Below are 27,287 nucleotides of genomic sequence, written 5' to 3'. Positions count from 1 at the left end.
TTATCATAGGTGAATTTGCTGCAGAATTGCTCATGCAATTTAAAGTTACAACTACATATCCAAGTTTAAATAATTATTTATTTGAATGTTAATACCTTATTTCGTGTTTAAAGGTACCGTCAACCACACACGACGAAAAAAGAAAAGTAAAAATTCTGCGATGTGAGATCGAAAGTACATCGCGAAAATAGGTTAAATAACAATACACATACAATAAATAACTCAAGTAGATAAAAAAAATATATTCAATTCACTACGCATGAACAATTTGCATTCCTGGGTTTACCACTTGACAATGATGATGAATCTACTTGCGTTATTTATAGTTAACTGGTAGTTACCTGGTAGACATACCCAGTACAATTGTATTACCGAATATACTGAAAATATGAAAACTTAACAACTGTTTCAAGTAATGTAATATACCAGTCGTGATATTGTAATCATTATACACTAATAATTGAAAAAATACAGTATTTTAAAACTGTTCTTTTTTGTCGCTGGTGGTTGACGGTCCCTTTAAAAAAAAGGCTCGTAATTAATTAGATAGACCTATGTCATAATCGATCTTTGGATCTTAAAGTTGATAAAATAAATGCCTATATCAATTAGTTTTGAGACACTCACTATATGACCGATTCTAATGGATGCATTCCATAGCATTGTATGAGGCCTTTGCCCTTCAACTGGACTCTTGGGGGCATTTATTTTTTCTGTATCAAGTCTTACTGACATTTTACAATCAAGATGGAAGCAATGGTAATCCCTATTTCCCTATTTCTTAGACTGAAAAACTTGAATCCTTGTTTGATCTATACATTTGTCTTTTGTTTTCTTTCTTCAAAGGTGATTGATTTAGATGTATCAGCTAAAAAGTGTCATGAAAGTTCTGTAAAAGTAATAGTACTTTATGTTGTAAACTCCCATAAATACAATACTTGTATCAGAATATTAATATTTTCTTATTTTAGTAAAATGTGTGTTTTTATAAGTAAGATAAATAAACTCCATAAAAATATTTTGTTTCGTTCAAAAAAATGTGGTTGACATAAAAAGGCGTGAAATAAATAGTCTAATCGACAAGCTTATGCAGATTTTATGCAGTTTTTATGCAGATTTTATGCATATGTGCGTGATTCTACAAATAACACTTTCAAAATTCATAGCAAAAACTAAATTAATGTTTATGTGCCCAAATCTGTGAAACGTTCTCTCAATAGAAAACATTAAAAATAACAAAACAGAGACTTAATTAACACATTTGGCTCACACCCAGCTGCAAGCTAGAGGGTCATATTGAACTATTTAAACATTTGTGAACACAGTAAATACATGCAGAAATCTTGTGACAAATTCAATAATTGCTTCCATGGTGATGAAACACTGTTGATCAATTTGCACTAAAAACTTAAAATGTCTCTTGCACACAAACTGTCTACAAGCTGTTATCACACATTACAAACAGATTTTATGACGTAGTTAAGGGTAAGCTTTTAAAGAAGAAATTATCAAAACTTAAAAAAGCATTTATTAGCTCATCAATTTTTGAAAAAAAAATATGAGCTATTGTCATCACCTTAGCGTCGGCGTCGGCGTCCGGTTAAGTTTTGCGTTTAGGTCCACTTTTCTCAGAAAGTATCAATGCTATTGTATTCAAACTTGGTACACTTACTTACTATCATGAGGGGACTGGGCAGGCAAAGTAAGATAACTCTGGCTTGCATTTTAAGAGAATTATGTGCCCTTTTTATACTTAGAAAATTGAAAATTTTGGTTAAGTTTTGTGTTTAGGTCCATTTTATTCCTTAAGTATCAAAGCTTTTGCTTTCATACTTGCAACACTGACTAACTATCATAAGGGGACTGGGCAGGCAAAGTTAGATAACTCTGACTGGCATTTTGACAGAATTATGTGCCCTTTTTATACTTAGAAAATTGAAAATTTGGTTAAGTTTTGTGTTAAGGTTCACTTTATTCCTACAGTATCAAAGCTTTTGCTTTCATACTTGCAACACTTACTAACTATCATAAGGGGACTGTGCAGGCAAAGTAATGTAACTCTTACTGGTATTTTGACATAATTATTTGCCCTTTTTATACTTAGAAAATTGAAAATTTGGTTAAGTTTTGTGTTTAGGTCCACTTTATTCCTACAGTATCAAAGCTATTGCTTTCATACTTGCAACACTTATTAACTATCATAAGGGGACTGTGCAGGCAAAGTTATGTAACTCTGACTGGCATTTGGACGGAATTATGGGCCCTTTATACTTAGAAAATTGAAAATTTTGTTAAGTTTTGTGTTTTGGTCCACTTTACCCCTAAACTATCATAGATATTGCTTTCATACTTGGAACACTTGCAAACTATCATAAGGGTACAGTAAAAGGACAAGTTGCATAACTCTGGTTGTCATTTTTACGGAATTATGGCCCTTGTTTGACTTAGTAACTTTGAATATATGGTTAAGTTTTGTGTTTCAATCCACTTTACTTCTAGAGTATCAAGGCTATTGCTGTCAAACTTCAAATACTTTCATGCTATCATGAGGTTACTGTACCTGGCAAGTTGAATTTTACCTTGACCTTTGAATGACCTTTACTCTCAAGGTCAAATTAATAAATTTTGCTAAAATGCCATAACTTCTTTATTTATGATTAGATTTGATTGATACTTTGACAAAACTACTCTTACCTGACATACCACAATAGACTCCACCCAAACCATCCCCCGTGCCCTCCACCCTCCCCCCCCCGAACCCCCCCCAATCCCCCCCTTAACTTTTTTTTTTAAGATCATCTCATAAATGACCACCACCACCCTCACACTATACTATACCCCCCACCACACCCCACCCCCAAAATTGTTTTTTTTTTTAAACGGTTAAAAAACACAAATATTTATTTTTATTATTTTATGTTTGAAATACCGTCAAACCATCGCACCCAAGAATACCCCCCACCCCCCTCCCTCCCCCCGAATTCCCTCCCCCCTATTTTTTTTTAAGATCATCTCACAAATGACCACCACACCCTCACACAATACTATACCCCCCCCGAATCCCCCCACCCCCCCCGAATCCTCCCCCCCCCTAATCTTTTTTTTTAAGATCATCTCACAAATGACCACCACACCCTCACACTATACTATACCCCTCCCCCCGAATCCCCCCCCCTTTTTTTAATGACACAATCACAAATGACCACCGCACCCTCACACTATACTATACCCCCCTACCCCACTCCCAAATTTTTTTTTGAAACGGTTAAAAATCACAAATATTTATTTTTATTATTTTATGTTTGAAATACCGTCCAACCATCGCGACCAAGAATACCCCCCACCCCTCTCCCCCCCTTTATTTTTTTTAAGATCATCTCACAAATGACCACCACACCCTCACACTATACTATACCCCCCCCACCCCACCCCCCCCCCAATTTATTTTTATTTGATACGGTTCAAAAACACAAATATTTATTTTTATTATTTTATGATTGAAATACCGTCCAACCATCGCACCCAAGAATACCTCCCCCACCCCACCCCCACCACCGAATTCCCCCCCCCCCCCCTATTTTTGTTTAAGATCATCTCACAAATGACCACCACACCCTCACACTATACCCCCCCCCCCACCCCACCACCACTCCCCCCCCCCCAATTTTTTTTGAAACGGTTAAAAAACACAAATATTAATTTTTATTATTTTATGTTTGAAATACATTCTAAGCATCGCACCCAAGAATCCCCCCGCCTCCCACCCCCCCCCCCCTCCCGATTTTTATTTATTTTATTTATTTTTTTCGCATTTTTGGAAGATAATGTAATAAATGTCCACGCCCCCACACTATACACCCCTCTTCACTCCACCCTCCCTCCTTTGTGATTGAAAATGAGAGTCCCTTCACCTTTAAAAAGAAAATAGATGAGCGGTCTGCACCCGCAAGGCGGTGCTCTTGTTTTAAATGTATGTGCTACTAAAACCGATGGTATATTGCATAATATGTTAAAAGGCAAACATAACAACAGCTAGAAGAATATGATTGCCACAGTATAACATATGCTGAATGAATTTATATGTGCTCTTTAGTTTTTTAATGTCAAAGTACGATATTGATTTTTTAGGTTATTAAGTCATTTTTATCTAATATCGCTCAATAGTCATACCAAAATGTTCTAAACAATATTATATGCATCTCTAAAATAAATCAATATTTGCACTGTCATTTTTACCATATATTAACCTGCAAGCGAAGAAGACATTTGCTTCACATATTGTTTAACATATTAAAATTAAAATTGATCACAGTTGGAATATTTTTTAAACAAAAAACATGTGTTTCTTTCAGTCGGCCATTTTTGACATTTTTCAAGCAGGCCAATTTTAAAATGTTGAAGACAATTGTTATTCCAAACGTGATTCCCAGAATGCCTTTCTTTAATTTAGTTCACAAGTTTATAATACAAATGTTCCATAAAACAGAAAAATCTAACATGGCAGTAGTTGGTTAGCATCAAGGAAAACGTGTTCCAAGAAAGTCGCCAATTCGCTGTTCGTAATGGTATTAAATTAGGTAAAAGCTTACTTATAATTTATAGCATGTTCTATGAACATATATTGTACATTATTGAAGCTGAATTAATGACAAACTTAGAGATGTATACCATTCACTTTGAAGTATAACGATTTTGCTAGGGAAGAACTGAATTATTTTCTATTCATGATTGTGATATTAAAAAATATCAAAACACTAATAACTTCAGCATGTTTTAGGTAAAATAATATGATTATTTAGTGCACTACAATAATTATTTCTCAGTTGTGTAATTAATAGAATGATCAGTTTGCAACAACTGAATCCTAACTGGATAAAGCTCCAATCTGTCTGTCAAATATATTTTCTCCCCAATGAGACTAGATTATTTGATAATGCGAAAAGCTATGTGCAAAGCTCATTATTTATCATAGGTGAATTTGCTGCAGAATTGCTCATGCAATTTAAAGTTACAACTGCATATCCAAGTTTAAATAATTATTTATTTGAATGTTAATACCTTATTTCTTGTTTAAAGGTACCGTCAACCACACACGACGAAAAAAGAAAAGTAAAAATTCTGCGATGTGAGATCGAAAGTACATCGCGAAAATAGGTTAAATAACAATACACATACAATAAATAACTCAAGTAGATAAAAAAATATACAATTCACTACGCATGAACAATTTGCATTCCTGGGTTTACCACTTGACAATGATGATGAACCTACTTGCGTTATTTATAGTTAACCGGTAGTTACCTGGTAGACATACCCAGTACAATTGTATTACCGAATATACTGAAAATATGAAAACTTAACAACTGTTTCAAGTAATGTAATATACCAGTCGTGATATTTTAATCATTATACACTAATAATTGAAAAAATACAGTATTTTAAAACTGTTCTTTTTTGTCGCTGGTGGTTGACGGTCCCTTTAAAAAAAAGGCTCGTAATTAATTTGATAGACCTGTGTCATAATCGATCTTTGGATCTTAAAGTTGATAAAATAAATGCCTATATCAATTAGTTTTGAGACACTCACTATGTGACCGATTCTAATGGATGCATTCCAAAGCATTGTATGAGGCCTTTGCCCTTCAACTGGACTCTTGGGGGCATTTATTTTTTCTGTATCAAGTCTTACTGACATTTTACAATCAAGATGGAAGCAATGGTAATCCCTATTTCCCTATTTCTTAGACTGAAAAACTTGAATCCTTGTTTGATCTATACAGCATTATACAGCAGCTAGATTATTTTAATTATTACCTCTAAGTATTAACGCTTCGACTAACACATTTGCAAAATGTTTGAGCTTCAAAACATTAGACAAAAATAATTAGTATGTATTTTCTTATGGTAGGCCATGATGTCCGGATATTATGTTTTACAGAGTTTACATTTGCGTTCTACCCGAAACAACCTACTATATCTTTTTCAATACAATGGGAACCTTACTGAAATTATCTCATTTTGATTATTTGCTTTTTTAGATATACAATCGATGTATTTTTCATTTTCGATGTATTTTTTAATTTTAAGTAGAATTCCAATTTGGACTTTGAAGATAAATTATCGCTCTACTTTTGAAAAATTGGTCTTTAATTCTTTGGTTCGCCATGTAACAAATGTCACACGTGTAATCGGATTTATCAAACATGAAACCCAAGCCAAGCTTGTCTCAAGTTGACTTCAAAGCATAATACCCTTTTTTCGTACAATTCAAATAAAAACATCAATATGTCCTCGACCAGTCGCTTTATATTTATATAACAGGCTTTTAGTCGTATTTTATATGTTAAGAGATCGTAACAATCAACACTTGTAAAAATAGTTCGCAGACATTCAGATGTTTAAAGAAACGAGCAATTTCACAGTAAATAGGCAATCTTGTAGTATAAATTATTCATCTTCTTGAATCCCTTACGCCGCGCGTTTTACAAATGTTGTGACCTAACATTGAAACCAAATGACACATTTTAATTTTCTCCTCATTCTTTGAATCGGAGAATCGAATTATGGCACAAGACATCTTCCGGCAGTGAAGCCTATATTAATCGGGAAGTAACCATTCTACACTTACATATCGCGTGATAATTGACAATGCTGCTTGATGGCGGTGTAGAACTTATATGCCATTTTATTGAATATCTCACAGACACAGTTGTTCACAACGATGACTGCGAAAGACCAAGGAGTCGATATGTGGCGACCTGAATGGCTATCATACATGCAAACATGCAGCTGATAGGCCCTTGTAATGCTACGAAAGCGCATTATTCTGCATGCATCTGCAGTTTGCACTTTATTTAAAAGCAATTTAAGTTTTAGCTTTAATGGAACGCATAAGAGATTCGAAACAATTGCAATAAACAAGAAACGGTTACTGGTTAAGTGTTAATCGTGTTAATGAACGCAAACTGTCATTTCAACTTCCTGTAGTCTACGCTTGCCTCATAAATACCACACCATATTGTATGAGAGGAAACGTATTTGGAAAATAAATCTTAAGCATGGTGACTGATCAATTTAAAAATTCGAAGTAAATACAAATTGCAATATTTATGTATCCCACACAGCTTGGAAACCTTAGAAATATCAGGCTTCTGTTCATATTTCCATCAGAGTTTCCCAATTGTATTGGTATCATAATAGATATTAGAAAAATCTAAATGTAGCTTTGAAATTGCTTGAGAAAATCGGTCGCACGTGTTGAATAACTTCAAGAACTCATGTCCTCTATTAATAAATTTGAAATTAAATTATTTAAAAGCCGTGCGCAGAAACTGCATGCATATGACATATAAAGATATAAAGACCATAAATAGCATTAACTCCATGTAGTTTTAGAAAAACGTCATGTTATCCTTTATCATCTTTTCACATATACAAATAAAGTTAAATTAAGAATAAGTATAGCCTGCATCCATTCACTTGCTTCATTCATCCCAAGGTTCAATGATCAGCTCATATATATTATTGCATACATACATTCAGTAAAACACAAACACTGCATGTTCAAGTAGCGTGTTGTATTTTTTCCCATTTCCCATTAACGTTAAACATAATTAACAATACTGTCCGTTTAAAGCGGCATCGTGTACACAAAACATATCATACATTCCTTTGGAACCTCAATCGCACATGTTGCTTCCCATTTAGTTCAACAAAAATAACGTTGATTGATATCAACTATTTTATAATAAACAATATGTGTTTGTGAAACACTATGTCCCCACATATATTTGACCTTTGACCTTTAAGGATGACCCTAATCTTGACCCTTCACCATTCAAAATGTGCAGCTCCATGAGATACACATGCATGCCAAATATCAAGTTGAGGCAAACCAACAAACAGACAGGGCACAAAAAATAAGTTCTCCAGTATAGACTGGGGGACATAAAAATTCGCATACAAAAAACACACACAACAATAACTAGTCATGAGTTATGCATAAAAACCTTTACTGTACGCTTTAACTAGGCTTCGTTGCAAGGTGAAAACTTGCATTCCAATTCAAAAATATGGGTAATTTGAACATTAAAACAAAGTTTTTCCAAATTCCAAATACATAAGTCTTTATATGGACATTTGACGAAATGTTACGCATTTAATTAAGCATACATGCATATACATTTGTTAGGTATTGTAGTTTACATATTATGTGTTATATTCAATGTTTTAGTTGTTTACTAGCATTACAAGTGCAAGCCGTAAGTAAATCACAATTGTATTTCGATTACTGGCACTTACATTAAACATATTACACGGTAAAAAAACATAAATCAATCAAACAAAAATTAGTTAAAACAAAATAACATATTACCGCATACATACAAAGTAATGTATACTCTATCGCAATCCATTTCCAAAACCCGAACAAAACAAAGTGACGGGCCAACAAAACTAAAACCACAAAAACAACGCATTATTTAGTCAGCCTATATATATCTGACGCCTTTATGTGGAAACATATGAAGCGATTATTGAGGTGACTTGTCTGATGCAAATAGTCTTAAATTTGCAAAACTGTCAATAACCACTACATAATATAATGCTTTGCTATTCAATGAAATCGATGCACTTATTTTAATTTTTCATTATAATTTTACATACAAGTGCATTGTAATACTGTTACTTCACCTACATAACAATAAATACTGTTATTCAATTAAATTGACTCCTGCTCCTTTTCGATTCTCTCCTCGCTTTCTTCCCGTCGCTCCGTGAGCGCCCGCGAGGCATGAAGAAAAACGGACAACATCACTCCCTGAAAAATGAAACATTTAGATAGCATGTGTAATTGGATGGTTTGGTTCATTTTTTTAATTTTCTTATATGTTATTATAATTACTAATCATTTTTAATGCAAATACAGGTCAATCATTCATTTCATTTTTTCAGAGACGTTTTCACATACTTTTGTAAATCTTAAAGACGTTAGTTATTAAAAGTCGTGCCTTGAAAAAAAACGAGTTGGTTGTAGCAAGACTATATCTCTTTAAGCTTCTGGCACACATTTCTAAATATTGTCAATTTGCTCTTCGAATACGTCATTTAATTGTGACACTACAGCAATCGCGTGTTTTATTCATACCAATTAACGCAGACAAGACAATTAACACGCTATCGATTCGAATAGCCATTTTTTTTAAACAAACGTCTTCAATGAACAAGTGGTTGATATTAGCAGCACACACTTTAATTAAAATTAATTAAATAATAATAAAATATATTGCAAACGAATTCCGGCGTGGACATTAAAACAAAATGTGTAACTTAGGATTAGAAATAGGTATTTAAGTAAATAAGTAACCAACAAACATACATTATATTGAAATAGTATACTTAAGATTGCACGCTGTATACCTGATGATTTGCGGCGCGTACGAAGCCTGAGTTCGCAGTTACCGTCACTGCACGAAGGCTATCACCTGTGCCGAATATGATCTGAAATCACGTGAAATGGCAGGTCGAGATTCCATAAAAAAAACGGACTTATGTCAGATGTTCAAACACGTTATAATTTAAAAGCAAAATGTATACATGTTGTTAAAATGTAGCTTCTTAACGAAAGCAAGTAACTATCATGCAAATTGCTTTGAAGTAAACATCAATTGATGTCAACACATTTTCTTTCACACATAACACAAGTACCATGCTGTATGAGGTAGACCGTAACATGTATTTAATTGTGCATTGCATTTCCGTTAAAAAGAAACATACACTAGGTGTTCGCAATTAATCAATTGAGTAATTTGAAAGTATAAAACATTGTGTTTAACAATTATTGAACACAAACAAGAAAACAAACAACAACCTTAGACCTATCTTTAATATTCCCAGTAATTGGCATTGAAGTCGTTCGAATTGATGGGTCGTCAGGTACGACGGTTATCGTTGGCAACAAAGTCTCTGCTCGAAGGCGTTCTCCTGCTCCGCCCAACGTATCCAGAATGAGCTTGAAACTGCCCACCGCAGTTTTTTAACTAAACATTTGTTTTCCTATGTAACAAATATCAGGAAACAAATGTTATTCAACAGTTGGTATCTTCGACAAACACAGTCATGATAAATATATGTTTTTAAAAGTTTATTTTGATTTTAAAGGGGCCTTTTCTCAGATTATGGCATGTTTTGAAGTTTGTCATTAAATGCTTTATATTGATAAATGTAAAAAATGGGTAAAAAAAGCTTTAGTAAAAAATCAAAAATAAATTTTTAAAAAAAAGAAACAAGAGGGTCTAAAAGGCCCAAAGTCGCTCACCTGAGATAAAAAGTAATGACCTGTTCTTTGCAGCCCAAGATATCAATGGAACAAATGTTCTAACCAAGTTTCGTGAAGAATGAACAACAAATGGCCCCCTGGCGGCCATGTGTTTTTAACAGACCTGAACCATTTTTGAACTCTTCCAAGATATGTACAAATTTCATGAAGATTGGGCAAAACATGTGTCTTTTAGACTGTTCTCATATTTTCATAATATACATAAAAATAAAACTGCCCCACCTCCTGGCGGCCATGTTTTTCACTGATCACGACCATTTTCAAACATGTCCGAGACATTAACATAACTAATGTTTTGACAAAATTTCACGATGATTAGGCAAAGAATGTGACTTCTAGATTGTTCACAAGCTTTTTTACTATATAAATATAAGGAAAAAGAACCCCACCCTGGCGGCCATGTTTTTTTACCGATCCAAACCATGTTCAAACTCAACTGTTGTTTCCTGGTGTGGTAGTGCGGTCTCGTTCGCTTACGCAAGTGAACCCGTCAAGGGACGGTTACGAGCTATGTAACTGTGTGAGCACTTATGATATACGGAAATATTCGACGAACGCTCATATCCGGTCAGGATGACACCACTGACTGGTTGTAATTCAATTAACTAAAGGCGTCCAGTCAGATAAGCCTGAATACACTCAAAGAATTAATCTATAAGTGAAAACCAAAGCAGCTTTAACGAAAATAACTAACTTTTATTCCAAGAACTCGGAAAATGAAGAACAATGACAGAGAATTAAGAACAGGTTCAAGCCGAGTCTAAATAATCTAAGTATCGATACAAAAATGAACAACATCCAGCAAACACCTTAATGAATGTAAAAAGAAGTTCAAAATCTGTCAAAAATGATATAAATTATTACTTACTGTAAATCTAGAAGTTGCTTCAAAAATCTAGTATAGAAAATAGGTCTAACTTAATCTAAAGAACACAATTTATGGAGATTAGGAAATTTTAGTGAATCAAATGTAAAAATAAGAAGAATTTACTAAAGTTATTGAAATAAAATAGGGTCTTTCTTATTTAGAAAATACCAAATAAAAATAATTTAAATAATAAGAATAATTTAGAAAAAATGCCAAAATGTCTTGATGCTGTTGTTACAATAATTTAGAGTTTAATTATATCAAAATTCCAAAATTTTTCAAGAGCTGTTACCTTTTCAAGAAAGCATCAAGAGGTGATTAAATCAGCCAAAACAGCTTATATTATACAGTTTTGAGAGCACTGGCAGAAGAGTCTATTTTCCCTCAAAACAGTCCATTTATCAATGATCTTCCCAAATTCCAGAGGAAAAGTAAAAATAGATTACTGAACCAGGTTAAACAAGGGAGATAAATACTGCAAAATTATGTACTTGTTGTCTTTCTTTCAGCTATGTCTTAGTTGATAGGCTTATCATAAGTGCTAATGACTTAAACAGTTATGTTAATTATGAAAATTCTGTGTTATGAAAAATTGCATAATACAGTAAATGTTACAGAATGAAATAATAAAACCAAACTTTACTAAACAGGAAACAAATGTTCTGACCAAATTTCATTATGATTGGGCAAAAAATAAGTCTTATAGACTGTTCACATGTTTTCACTATATACATATAGAGAAAACTATCCCACCCCCTGGCGGCCATGTTTTTCCATCCATCATGACCAATTTCGAACTCGTCCGAGATATCTATAAAATCGATGTTTAGAAAAAAATGTATGATGATTAGGCGAATAATGTGACTTCTAGTGTGTTCACAAGCTTTGTTTACTATAGAAAAATAAGGAAAATGCTCCCCCCACCCTCTGGCGGCCATGTTTTTTTTTACCAATCCGAACCATTTTCGAACTAAACCGTCATATCAAGAAAACACATGTTCTGACAGAATTTCATGAAGATTGGACCAAATGTGACTTCTAGAGTGTTCACATGTTTTCACTCTATACAAATAGAGAAAACTGCCCCGCCCCTGTAGGCCATTTTTTTCACCGATTTGGACCATTTTCAAACTCGTCCGAGATATCAATGAAACCAATGTTTTGACCAAGTTCCATGATGATTGGGCAATATTTGAGCCTTCTAGAGTGTTCACAAGATTTCTCTATAGCCATATAAGGAATACTGCCCCGCCCCCTGGCTGCCTTGTTTTTCAACGGACTGGAACCATGTTTGAACTTATTAACATATCATTTAGACAAATAAGTTACATGAAGATTGGGCATCAAATGCGACTTCTACAGTGTTCACAAGCTTTTACTTTTTTTACCTAGTGACCTAGTTTTTGACCCAGCATGACCCAGTTTAGAACCCAGTCGAAGTGTCAATAGGACAAATGTTCTGAGCAAGTTTCATGAAGTTTCATGAAGACGGACAAATGGCGATCTTAAAAGCTCAACATTAGAACATTGTGCTCAGGTGAGCTAAAAAAGGTAACCCTCAACAGGTCTCGAACCACTGACCCCTGGAGTACTGGAGTAAAAAGTCTACCACTTAACCCCTCGGCCATTCTTCCGACTACAATTCCAGATGTATTTTATACTTTATATAAGCAATCCTCGTAGTTTCACAAAATATAACAACAACAACAGAACTCTCCAAATTATTCATTCATTTCGCGTTGCAACGCTTTATTTTCGGGTTTTAAATCGTCAAAAGATGAATATAATGGCTATTTTAGAGCATGGAAAATGTTCAGTATTACTGTTTCCTAACAAATATCATAAATTAAACGAAATTCTGCGAATCTGAAACAACTTTTTTTAATTTTGTCAATTTACCCAAACGGGAAAAGGCCCCTGTAAGGTCATTTAAATAACTGAGTTTACCCTTGAGGAAAGCTTTTAACGTGGGCAGAACAAGATTATCCCTTTCATCTTCGGCTTGATGTGCAAGTATCTTTTCGTGAAATTTGAAGAAACAGTTGCAATTAGCAACCGAGAAAAGCAATGTTATTAGTGTTGTTACATCTAGGTTCACTCTTGGATTACTGTTGATCGACTCAAAAGTTATTTTCTCAAGAACAGAGTCTAAATCGGCATAAGTTATTAACGTGTTCCCCAGTATCTCATTCTCGATGAAAACTTGAATCGTTTGATCCGGGAAATTCCATTCCCCAATATATGCATAACGTCTACATTTTAAATCGTGTTGCGGCTCCACTTCCATATTAGTTTCCGATGAAAATTGGCTTCTGTTGCTTAATTCACTTAGCGACATATTGTAGTCGAGCTCAGAATTCGGATTACTTTCTTTAATACTTTGGCAAGTATTAATATTCCCAGAGACGATTTTATCAGAATTGTATTCCTTTTGTGTGATTGCCAGATCGATAGTTTGTAATTGGTTTTGCCCCTTGACCATGGTCACAAGAACTACTTTTGCCTGATTTAATTTCATCGCTGTTGTCCATAAGCAATGTTCGATTGGTTGTTGAATGTTCAATGTTTGTGCTTTTATTTTGGAGATGAGTACATATTGTCATATTGGCTTGCTGGTTTTTTCCACATGGATCGAAGAAATCTGTTCTCTCACTTAAGGTTAGATGGGATGTTTTTAAGCTCAAACTAAGCTTGCTTTGAACGACCGAATCAACGCAGCCGGAAGATGTACATGCAGTAACAGCGGTGCATTAACCATCACCGGATATATCTTTTCGCATTTGTACAATGGATTGCTCACCAACTGACACCAGCTGTTCGTCTTCGTCTTCACCCACAGGACGAAGATACTCCGTTGCCAGCCGCTTCTTAAATCGAGATTCATTTACAACACAACCGGTTCTATATAGACATTTAAGTACTGGTTCTTTTTCACCATCGCTATTAGCTATCCGTGCATCGACACTATCAAGTGTCTCGGCGGCGTTTTCGATTCCGATTGCGAGGCCTTCACTATCATCCGCATAACTCAGATACACGCTGTCTAGTCTAGCTTCAAACGCATCCTGGTAATCAGATTGAGGCATTAAAACTGCACTTTCAGACTCGTGAAGGACATCTTGAACAAAATGGCCCCACTCGACATCCGCTTCATCGCTTTCGTCCCCCAAAATCTTAAACTTGCTAATTTCGTTACAGCTGCATCGTCCAAAGGAACGCAATGTCCTATGACTACAATACCATGATCACGTATTTTGTCCGCTAGTGTTGATCTCACCCCACCATAGAAAGCAAACACAATACTCGGGTCCGTAAAGTCTTCCGGGTGAACCTTCGACGCCGCTATGTAATCCAAACCTTGATCAACAATATCTCGCTCATCAAATTGACCTTGTACTATACAAGATGAAACCCGAAAATCATAAAATATTTTTTTTAAACAAATAATACACTGGTTTGTCTCATGAAATTAATCAATCATGAATTGTATACATCACACTGATCTATAAGGTTATTAAATCAGAAAATAACACTATGAATTTCAAAAACCTACAGTTTAGCTGTATTTGAGAAGCAACAAAGGTAGTACCAGCCCAGATGAGATACAGAGCTTGCGCTTTTCTTGCAATGACTTTTATCCATAGGTGGCCTTGGCACCCACTACGTCAACATGTAAGGCTTCCGACCGTTCAGGAGATCTGAAAGCTTGCAAACGGTGTGTAACATGCGGTAGGGATTTAGCTGCACGCAGAACACCCGCATAGTGGTTGATGTTGCTTCTGCGTCGGTGAGTGACGTCGTAACCACCCCGTCGCCTTAACAACTGAAATTAAATAAAGTACATTATAATTAATTATAAATAAATAATTAAACTTTCCTGCAGCAATCTAATAATGTAAGATAAAAATATAAATTAAACAAGTAATAAAAAAATCTGGTAAACCTTCTTAATAAGAAACCAACATTTACAGGAATTAGGTGAACAAAATTGGCTCCAAACATTAACATAATATATTTTTTCCACTTCAAACTAATTAACTAATAAATCGACGTTCATCTTTCATAAATCAACACATTTGAGCAATGAAATATAGTTTTTATTATTACACTACTTAATCTAGATATGTATTTGCACAGTAATTACACACGCCTATGCAACGACATTATTTTAACAAATTAAGTAAGCAAGTTGCACCTAGTCGTTGTATAATACAATTTAAGACAAAAACTGCTTTAAAGACATGGCTTCATCGACTTAATGCAGTACAAGAAGTCCATATGTGTATCGTAAACGCCAAGTTCAACATCAGTGTTGAAAATGCTAATTTTACAATATTTGCTAAATTTTCTCTGCATAAAGACGGAGTGTGAATTTCCAATGACTTAAACATTTATCGACGTACATTTAGTACAATCAAACATTTACACAAGTTCTTAAAGATAGTAATAAAGTCTCTCGGAAATGCTATTGACTCCTTTTTAAAATAACATCTTGAATAGATGAACCTAATAGTACCTAACTTAACTACCCTCAATACAATTAAAATATTGTGATACTGTTACAAGCTCGCGGTTAAAACTAATTACTTATCAATAAGCATATCCACCACTGCTACATATAACCCTTACTTAATGCAGTAGAGTATGCATATCTTTTTGGCATAATAATCCGCATATCTTGAAACATGCTACCATACAGGCAACTTTTATATTTTTGTTCTGCAAATATCGCCAGTGAATTTCTTGTATGTATGATAACATTTAACGAACACAGCAAATCAAAGCCCATAAAGGATAACACGTGTCACATTTGAAAGTAACAATAACGTCGAGCAAAGTATAATGGTATTATTGGTGTTAAAATAAAATTAAAACATTATATATCCTCTTTTATAACAAAGGTTCTGATTCGACAGGCATCATTGATAATATACCGTTTTTGGAGTTCAACTAATACGTAGGTACGATCAAATGTTTACCGTTGGGCCTTGATATCACGTGAATATACGCATATTGAACAGAGAATTGGGGCAATGCTAGCTATCATAACAATTCTTATACCATATATTTCTGTCAGTTATATGTGTACCTTATTTCAATTAGTGCAAACAAAACAAGTATTCTAGTTTTCAGTGATTCCGAGTAACTTCAATTGAAAACACTGTCCTCGAAGTAGAACTGTTTATTAACAGTAGCTTTATTTACGTCCCAGTGTGGCGATTAACTAATTATACTATATTTAACATATCCATTATACATTTTCACAAATCATTCGACATTATACAAACGGAATACGACGAAAAATAAGAAGAACATTGCTTCCGTCAAGGCGGTATACATTAATAGCGAACACTGGGTTAGAGAAATGGATAAATGTGGGGCTCGCAAACCGAATGGTTCCAGCTGAGCTTTTTTATTAACCCATATATGCCTAGTGGACTCTCCCATCCTTCTAAATTGGATCAATTTATTTCCAAAATTAGGGGTGTCAAGTATATTTATTTCTATATTTAGAATATTCCATAAAGAAATTCATTTAAGCAAACAGCGCAGACCCAGATGAGACGCCGCATTATGCGGCGTCTCATCTGGGTCTACGCTGTTTGCAATGTCCTTTTTTCAGGACGCTAGGCATGAATGGGTTAACAGTAAAACTCTTCTTGACTGTGTATTGTAAATACTTAAACATACAATATATATTGTAGTTTTGTCTTTTTGTCTGTTTCACTTTCTTGCCTATACAATATCAGTGAAAGTTACAAATTTAACGCATACACATGAACTAAAAATATTAGTTTTTAAGTTGTATCGGTATATTAACGGTTTTATTCATCTTTCAAAATAACATAGTTGATTTTACACATAATTATACACATAAACAACTTTGCACTTAATGTGAAAATTTATATGGATCATGAAAAAAACTACATTAAAAAATCAATTCGCGTGTAGAACTACACAACAACCATCCAATGCTTTTGTGCAGTTAGGCTATCGGTTAATAAAGAATTGCGGTGGCTCTATACATGAATATATAGGTCCTTCAATTTTAACAATAATGCATGTCAAATCAAAATTAAGAATAAGTTACATATTTTAACGGAATACTACTGATCGGTTGGTTAAATGTATCTTAAAATCTGCGCAATGATTTTCATGAAATGTACTAGTCGATTGTAGAGCTGACTTGAAGTATTGTAAACAATATGCGAACTTTTAAGTACATTATTTATTTTACAATGTACCAAATTAAATTATCATGATAAGCGTCGTATATCTAATAGAGCTTCTTTGGAATGGTTTGTACATTTGTTCTAACATAATACTGCAAAAGTATTTTACGACCTCAAAAATTGAAACTCGTAATTTTTCACAAGAACTAAATGTTACCATGCGGACACCATGTGTGTGCTTTACAATTTATTTTACAGGAAACTATGAAACAAAATTAAAAAGTTACCTGAAATAAAATAATCAAAACTTTAATAATTATTTCAAGACAATATACACATATCATTTGGACGTTCAGATGTTTTTATGTATAATCATGTTGATATACATATTTATTGTTCCGTTTCTTAAGGCATCGTATGCGCGCCTTTAAATATCAACCGCTACATGTGAACAATTAATATATATTTTAAGACACGACATGGTATCAGACATGTTTGCCTCAGTTTGAGCACAGTTGAAAGTCTAGACGAAAGTGCGTAGGTAACTGGTTGTTCAAAATAGCTTATAATAAATACATGCACAATCCTAAGCAACCTACACACACAATTTTAGCGTAATATCTCAATTTAAACCCAAACTATTTCGTAAAAAACTAACTTAAGTTTCTTCTAATTTCAGTTGCTGTGATTACCTTCATCCAACTCTCTTCAAATGCAAAATCAAGCTAGGTATACATGTAACCAACCAGTTTAAGAACAATAGCAGCATTCAAACTAAACATATATAGAGAACACACTTTGTGCATTGTTTGAAAAAGTAACCTTGATCTTGAACCAACTGGTTCCAAACGGAATTACACGACTTCCGTACGGAATATCCCGACTTTCGAACGGCATAACCCGACTTACCCAGAGTTAAAACCCACGCGTATGCATAGAAGAAACTTGCAAATCAAATTTCAGCGCATACCTTCATAACAACTCTATTTATTTATAGGAAACCAATGGTGGTCATTAAAGACCTGCAAATAAAACTCAGCTCACATTCCTCATCGTTGCAACCGTATCCTTAAAGAAGAAAATGTCATCGATGTCAAAATTGATAAATGGCTATGTGTCTTTCAATGAAAAGTTTCAACTCTGCGGTAAATATACCAACGTCAACATTCCTCATCGTTACAACCGTACCAATATACCGGACACTATAATGGCATTGACCCTTCAAAATAGCTCATTGGTTATGTTCATTGTTCGGGAATGTTTCTACTCTGTGGCGAATGGTCTAGGACAGTATTGTTTAAACAACAATTGCGATATGCATGAGACTCGTGGGAAGTCATACACTGGCGGAAATATTATGTGCTTAATTATGTTACATCGATTCAGCAGGTAAATTGTTACTTTGAATAATACATTCATAATCTCGTTTACTTTGTTCGCAAAACAATGATTACTTGAGAAGCAAATGTATACTTTTTTTTCAAAACTATCATTACCATTAAGACGGTATATGCTTCCCATTCAGTTACTACATCTGGCACACAGGTGCATGTAATACAATGATAAAACAAGAGCACCGCATAACGGGTGCCACGCTCGGCTGCGAAAGCTTGTCAGAAATGTGTTTTTTTTTAGAGGTAACAGTGACCTTGACCTTTGATCTAGTGACCCAGGATGGGCGTGGTGTGTAGAACTCATCAAGGTGCATCTACATATGAAGTTGTAGGTTGAAGCACTTCGATTTTAGAGGCAATGTTAAGGTTTTAGCGCGACGCCGGTGGACGGCAGACGGCGGACGACGAGCAGGCTATGACAATAGCTCGGGTTTTTTCCGAAAACAGTCTTGCTAAAAATAAGTTTAATGTCATGTTACACGATTTATATTGAACCAAAACTGCGTTTACGACCATTCATTGACATCAGGTCATGCAGAGTGGGTTCCTAAACGTTTCACATTTTACCGGAAACATATATCGTTTCTAATTACAGTCTATTACCCTTTAATGACGACAAAGAAAATCTGAATGACGAACTGTGATTATGGCCAACTTCACTAGTTTAAATTCTCACAAAATGTCCTATTCATATGTTAAGTAAAATGAATACCGTATTCGTGTGTTTTCGTTTTGCAAAACACTGCGTTATGCTGAAAACAGTTATCACTATAAAAGGATCTTAAAGCGGCAGTTGGCGTTCGTAAAATATTTATTTGATGCTCTTATAAGGCTCTTTGAAAAGGTAGAGATATGTGTTTGCATTTGTTTAGTTGATGTGGTCTTTTCGCACCTCTGGCTTAATTATGTGCAAACGCGGAGAGTTCCCAGCACTGCTACCTAATACATTTTCCCAAAAGGGTAATCACGTGATTATCTAAATGAAGTCAAGATGACGGCGTACATGCAACGAAAGGTATTTTAAGACGTATTATACCCTTTATTACATATATTAATAGTTTAAATGCCCTAACTTTCTAGCCATATCAGCAAAACAGTGACAGCGTTTATGTCGTATTACCATTCGATCTAGTTCTCGACTTTTCTCGCTACGGAATTTCTTAGCGGGATCACTAAATTGCAGCTCCCGTTTAGAAAATTCTTTGCGCAACAGTCGAAATATAAAGCGAATATTAATAGAAAATAAACGCTTATCACTTTCTTAATGATATGGCTGAAAAATGAGCGGCATTTATACTTTTAACCCAGGTAATAATGGGAATAGAACGGCGACATATACCGGTTTCGGCAGGGACGTCACCATCTTGATTGTCACTTTATATCCCAATATGTTACCAGACTCACACAAGTTTAGACTTATTTTAAATATCAACTTGTCATGCTTTTTAGATTTCGTTATAGATTTTTCAGTTTTGGTGTGGTCTTATGCTGTGGGGGAAATTCAAAGTACTCGTAAGTAACCACAAATTGGCAGTATTAAGATCACTAACAAGATGTTGTTACGGGCTGGGATTGATGCATTAATCAAAGAATACTCATGTTATACTGAGAAATACTCATCCATTCATCAATAAGAGCCGGAATCTATAGCACGAGATTTCTCGATTCCTTATATAACAATCGTTTCAGAGATAACACACAAACTTATTGTTAGCTGTTTATTTTATAAATGATACATCAGTTGAAAAAAATTTAACACCGTTTCAGTAGTAGAAACGCTCGCATTAAAATAAAAGCTACATTTGAAGTTTTACTTCTTATAAAATATCTATGGAAACCACTGTGAGATGAAATGCAAATGACAGAATTTTTTTTTTAAGTACAGCACTACTTAAACAGAATACCCTGTACACCCGTGATCATTAAATGTATTAGAATAAAGCGTAATATGTGAGTCTGTAATAACACAATCATCGCAGCACATGGTGAAATCAAATTATTTGATAAGGACATTTTTATCGAACAACGTCGTTATGCTCCATGCATTAAATCTAAGCATTTTTAACGAACAATACTTCGACTTTTGTTGAGTTGAATGCTGAGTTTGTTGGTTCTCTGGTTCTGCTTTATTATCAACAACATAGACTCCTCAATCGAACATCAATTTAAACGTCGATGCGAACACGAAATGTTATGTTCAAGTGAAAACGACAAAAATATGTAGGCAAAAAAATTAGCCGTGGAGAATTAATCTAGAATCATGAAAACGATTATCATGGTATAATCATTGCTTAAATGTAACAGCATCGTCCGTATGGTACAGCCGGTCTGTCTAGAGCAAGATTTTGTTTCTCTATGCTCACTATCGACGGACGATCAATTTCGTTACATTGAGTTGCACTCGCTATGCTGCTTCTACGCTTGCTTGCGGCATTTAATAATATGTATAGCGAAGCTCGAAACAGAATTTCATCAATTGCCGGAAAGCAGTCAATATATGGAGTATATTTCTTTTCCAAATACAACGTTACTATATACGTGACTGGAAATGTCCGTCAGTCGATGTTCTGTGATAACTTAAAACGTAGTTGTGGAAAGTTAACACAGCAGGAAATGCGCACGCTCTGGTTTAATATACCTTTGGGAATCGTGTTGAAGTACAAATAGCAACAGTTCACTTTAAAATATATAAAAATTGTAAATTATTTTGCTTGTTTGTTGAAGTGTTATTTATATAATTAAACGAAATTGGATAAACACGTGTTTTGAATGAACTAAAAAACGTATAAAATACACATAAAAGTATGTGCAGCTACCTCACAATATCGGAAAATAATGAATTTAAACATGAATAGAGTTGTATAAAAAGAAAATACCACTGTAAGTAAACGATATTAATAATAGTTAAGTACAGTTATGTAACTGACTTCTTCACAATTGAACTCAAAAAGCTGAATAAATAGGTCCGCATATGCAATCATAAGTAATTTAATATTTTGCTATGCGGTCTATGAGTGAAAATTTCGAGCGAATTTTAACTTATAATGCGACTATAGATAGAAATTATAATGTGTGATTTGTAAATTATGGTTACATTGAAATATTGTTGAAATACTTTTTTTAATTTATGAATTACATTACTATAAATGTAAATTTCAAACTCTAAAATAAAAGATACGAATGAAGAATCTAAAAATCTACAGTAAGTTACCTATTTTACAATCATATGAAGTCATATTTATGAAGCCCCCAAAAGATTGCATCAACTATAGTCGCTTCTTAAGTTAGTTAAGAAGCGACTATAGTTGATGCAATCTTTTGCGCACATGCCCGTCGCATGATGAGAAACATAAAGTACTATTTTTATTTGGCGCCAATATAAGCATGAGACGCTTCCAATAAAGATTTGCAAAACTCACAACACTATTTATTGGTTGTGTACATCTGTGCAGCATTTAAATCAATTTTTAAATGCTTCGATTTGAATAATAAATAAACGTTCATTTGAAATAGGTGTGCTTGCATTCGCAAGTAACTGCATAACAAAGCGCATTTTATTCATATACGTGTATTAAAACAGTGTTTTAGAGTTCGCTGTCCATAAAATGTTAACGTTATCCTGTTTTAACATTCAAGAAAGTATCCTTGTTAAGAAATAATTACAAAAATCCGTGCACAATATCTTAGCGAATGCACATTCGGGAAGTGTTTCCAAATATCGCGTTTGTATTACTCTCGTATAAAATCATTAACTGGAAGAAATTATTGTGTTTATCAGACTAGAATATGAAAATACTTCTTATTCTCGCGGTGGTTAATACGTTTGATCTAACATAATTAAAAAGTATTACATATGCAAATTATGAAATTCATATCAATAAAAAAGCGAATATAATTTAAATAACATCATAAATGAGAAAGTCGTGTGTATATTATTGGAAAGTCCGCGTAGAAAATAAATGAATAATTCCAATCTTAAAACTTTCCGAGTTCATCCTAAACGTCCGTAAAAACAGGTAAAATAACGTATATTTACAGTTAAATAACGTATATTTACAATTAATTACGTATATTTACCGTTACATTACGTATAATTACAGTTAAATAACGTATATTTACACTTAAATTACGTATATTTACACTTAAATTACGTCTCCTTAAAGTTTAATTAAATTAGATATATACAATCAGGAGATGATAGAAACCTTAAACCCCGCATTAACCTGTCTGCGGTGTATACAACATGATGGTAAACATTCCAGGAATAACAAATGTTTACGAACCATTAAAGAAGCTACTAGTAATTTGTTTACGTTTATGAAGAGAACATATGTCAGAAAGATTAGACAACCTTCCAGATAAATTTGACAAAGTCATATAAGAAGAGCAAAGTAATGATCAATACAAATCTAATTCAGTTCTACGCAGCTTTTAAATTTCAATTTCTTTCAAAACGTGGTTTATAAATAATTTTGTTCAAATCACGATTGCATTTCCGATAAGATGTTCCCTTCCCGTAATTTAGGCAGCAATTGATGGATCAGATGCAATATCTTGGATTGGTATCTATTGTACTTTGTGTCGTGTTTCGGTGGAAAATCTTCTTTAGTAATTTAATTCCGGACAGAAGAAGGTTTTGGCTTGTACTTATTAGATTTGACCTCAAAACAGATTGTTATCTAACAAAAAAAAGGTTCTCAAGTACGAAAGATTTCGTGCGTGTTTACATATGAACCTTTTACAAACAATCATAAACATGCTGAACAATGACCATATACAAAAAAATCTGCACATATACATCATTTTATAAAAAGTAAGTACTAGTATACGGTCAAAGAACTGCGGGAAAGTGTAACAACAAGGAAATTCGTTGAATTGATATCACCCGCCAATATGCTTCTGGACACAAAAGTGTTATATTTGACACTCAAAAAAATCATTTTTTCAAGATACAAAGGGCCATGACTCCTTTATTATTCAATGGTGTACAATGCCATTTGACGTGCATCATCCTTTTATCCATATATATAATCATACCAAGTTTCAATGAAATCCGCCAAAGCACTTCCAAGATATGGCTCCGAACACAAAAAAAGCATTTTTCCAAGATACAAAGGGCCCTAACTTTGTTATTAACAAATGGTGTACAATGCCATTAGGCGTGCATCATCCTCTTATCAATATATATACTCATACCAAGTGTCATTGAAATCCGCCAAAACACTTCCAAGATATGGCTCCGGACACAAAAGTGCCGGACAGACGGAAGGACGGAAAGACGGACGGACGGACGGACGGAAGGACGGACAACGCCAAAACAATATACCTCCGCCTATGGCGAGGATAACAAAAATATGTACGTTATATATATACTTATAACATGCCATACCCGGTTTCCTATGTTATATAACCATTAAGAATATTTTACCTAACACATGTGTAATATACTTTTTAAGCGTTTTCATTGGCTTAGTTTTCGTTTATTGACCAATCGCATTTAGTTTTTTTGCTGAAATGACGTTGCAACGTCAAATGACGTCACGAAATGTAAATAACATACGGGATTAATCATTATGTTTGCGTTAATATTTATTTAATTTACTCATTTAAAAGCATGTGATAAAAAGATTTGACACTCGTCAAAGGCCTGCTTACTAACAAAATTCCTGAACTCGTTTAATAAAATATGGTATGATATGACAACTCGTGCAAGATCCTTTATAAATATAAAAAGCAATTCAGTGCGTTACTAAGGTCACATAATTGTCAAAATGAGTGGATCAATAAAATTTACACCAGTCATTCACGTCGCATGTGAAGCATGTCACTCGCGGTTAAAGTGAACCTGACTATCGACCATAACGATCTCACAATCCGTTCCGTCTCTTATACAACGTTTCAAAATGGTAATGGATGGTTTCATAGGTCATATGCGTTTGCCATGCAATTTTTATATAGTATTATTTTAACGCGACGTTTGCAGAATATTGTCATGATTTATTTAGATTATAATGTATGTATTATTAGGAGAATAATCCATTTATTTTGAAGTGCAACGAACACCTGCAGACACATCTGCGGATATGCTTATACGAAAACTTGACCATTGAAATAATAATAACAACAACACTTTTTGCTAGTTTTTGTGAAAAACTGATATTCTTGAAATCATGTTTATACATAGCGGGTCACAATTTACCGTGCTAGTATTCAGCTAAGGGTAGTTAGTATGAGCAAATTGTTAAAGGCGTGTTAAAACTCCATAAACACTCAAAATCAACGAATTTTCGTACAATATTTCGAAAAATAAAGTTAACACATACACGATAAATGCTACGTATAGCAATAGCCAAACTGTCAACGCTAGATGTGGTCTGGTTACAAAGATTTGACGCGATAAAATATGCTCGTTCTTTTTTGTGTCACAATATATTCCATGTGAATTTCCGGCTACGATATCCGACCATTTACGAGCGAACGCGATATAAGCTTCGGGTAGCTTCGGAAGCACGACGTAGTTCTCTTGCATGCGTCGTTCTTCCGACGCTGCCCACAGCCAGTCTCGCGTTCGCTCGTAAATGTTGGGATATCGTGGAGCGAAATTGATATGGAATATATTATCGCAAAAAGAACAAGAGATGAGTTTGTCAGAAACACAAGTTAAACTTATTACATTTTATTTTGCGAAATATTCGATGGTTTTGAATGTTTAGGTTACTTTAATAACCAAAAGCGTCATTATTGTTTATACTGATGAAAACAATGTTTCATATAATTGGCATTATATGTATTAAAGCATTAATTAAATGTATCAGTTAAACACAATAAACATTAAGTTTATTTTAAATTGTGTTAATGAAGCAGAATGTCGATTATGTTTTACCGGTAATTTTAATAACATTTTTAGTCTGTATAGCTGGATCACTCAAAAGTTTTGTGTGTAATTAACTAAATAATGTCTGAAATTCCATTGATTTATTGCTAATCCATTATGGTTATAGCTTGGTTAAATTATTGAATACATAAACACATCAAAGTGACGTGATCCGATCGAAACTATGTATAAACGCTAATAAATGTTCTATCGCAGAACATATCAGCATACATATCACTTTCACTGCTTTAATATCTCTTCGAACGCAAGTGAACGTAACAAGTCGATTATTATGAAATAAAAGACGAATACATATTAAGTGGTTCTTAGAAAATGATGTAATAAAACGGACGATTCTCATAGATTTTTCATTAACAAACAATCAATCTATAAAACAAACACTGTTGCTTAAATACTTGCGTGATAGCGGATGGGACAGCATTACAGGAGCATAATTTATAATGACCAGACTAGTTAACATTTACATGGAACACTCAAATGCGGTTGTGAGTAGAACCATATACCATTTATGGCTGCCTTGACAACAATGCTAATGTCATAGGGGCCTATATGGGAATTGTATTGTGTTAATACCGATTTTGTATACATGTCGCGTTGATTGTATTCTTAACACCAACAACAGCATCTACATTTCTGATCGTTAAAACCGTAAACAACTAGAAGAAAATGTCATCGACGTCAAAATGGCTTATTGGCAAGTAGTCTGTCAAGGAAATGTTTCTACGCTGCGGCAAATATATAAACCTAAACCTTCTTGACCGTTTCAATTTCACCCATATACATGTAATGACATCGAATTCAAAAGAGCTAATTGGTAATGTTTATTTCACGAGAATGTTTCTACGATGTGACGAATGGTCCAGGACAGTATTGTTTCAAACGTGCCATATGTATGAGACTCGTGGGAAGCAAGGCAAACACAGACGGAAACATGATTTTATTAATTATGGCACATCGATTCAGCCGGTAAATTGTTACTTTGAATAATACACAATGCTATCGCGTGTCCGTCATTCATAAGCTCGTTCCTTTTTTCGCGGAAAAATGATTACTTCAGAAGCAAATGTATTCGTGTTATTGTTCAAAACAACGCGTATCATTACCTTTAAGACGGTATATGCTTCCCAATCAGTTACTACATCTTGCACACAGGTTCATGTTATACAATGATAAAAAAATATGTTTAATGTCATGTTACAAGATCTATCTTGAAACAAGGCTGCGTATACGACAATATATTGACATTGACACCAGGTCATGCAGAGTGGGTTCCTAAACATTTCACATTTTACCTGACACATATATCTTTACTAATTACAGTCAATTACTCTTTAATGGCGACAAAAGGAAATCTTAATGACTAACTAAGCAATTTACCTCCGTCTTCACAGAAGAAAATCTCTCCAACATCCCCGTCAAAGGACCATCTCCATTTAAATCCATGGACCCAATTACCATTACTCACCAGGGCGTTATTAACAGCATAAACCGACTCAACGAGAAAAAGGCATCTGGTCCCGACAAATTACCAATCATCATGCTAAAAAATAACTGCGAAATCATAGCAGACATTCTCTTATGCATATTTCAACGTTCTCTGGATACAGGAATTTTTCCATCA

The 27,287-nt window shown here is 34.2% G+C and overlaps 1 protein-coding gene across 1 annotated transcript; it reads right to left on the bottom strand.

The window, feature by feature from the left end:
* Positions 1-8,719: 8,719 nt before the first annotated feature.
* LOC127855939 (UPF0415 protein C7orf25 homolog) lies at positions 8,720-27,124 on the bottom strand. The gene is given in 9 exon segments (XM_052391856.1): positions 8,720-8,818; positions 9,418-9,498; positions 9,869-10,053; positions 13,152-13,352; positions 14,005-14,269; positions 14,401-14,600; positions 14,794-14,859; positions 14,862-15,027; positions 27,044-27,124. Coding segments are annotated over 9 exon segments (1,344 nt in total).
* Between the last annotated feature and the right edge of the window lie 163 nt (positions 27,125-27,287).

Source organism: Dreissena polymorpha, chromosome 13 (assembly GCF_020536995.1).
Source record: "Dreissena polymorpha isolate Duluth1 chromosome 13, UMN_Dpol_1.0, whole genome shotgun sequence".
Classification (NCBI taxonomy): Eukaryota; Metazoa; Mollusca; class Bivalvia; order Myida; family Dreissenidae; genus Dreissena; species Dreissena polymorpha.
Note: the sequence above shows the minus strand (reverse complement) of the source record. Positions and strands in the feature narration are given on the sequence as shown.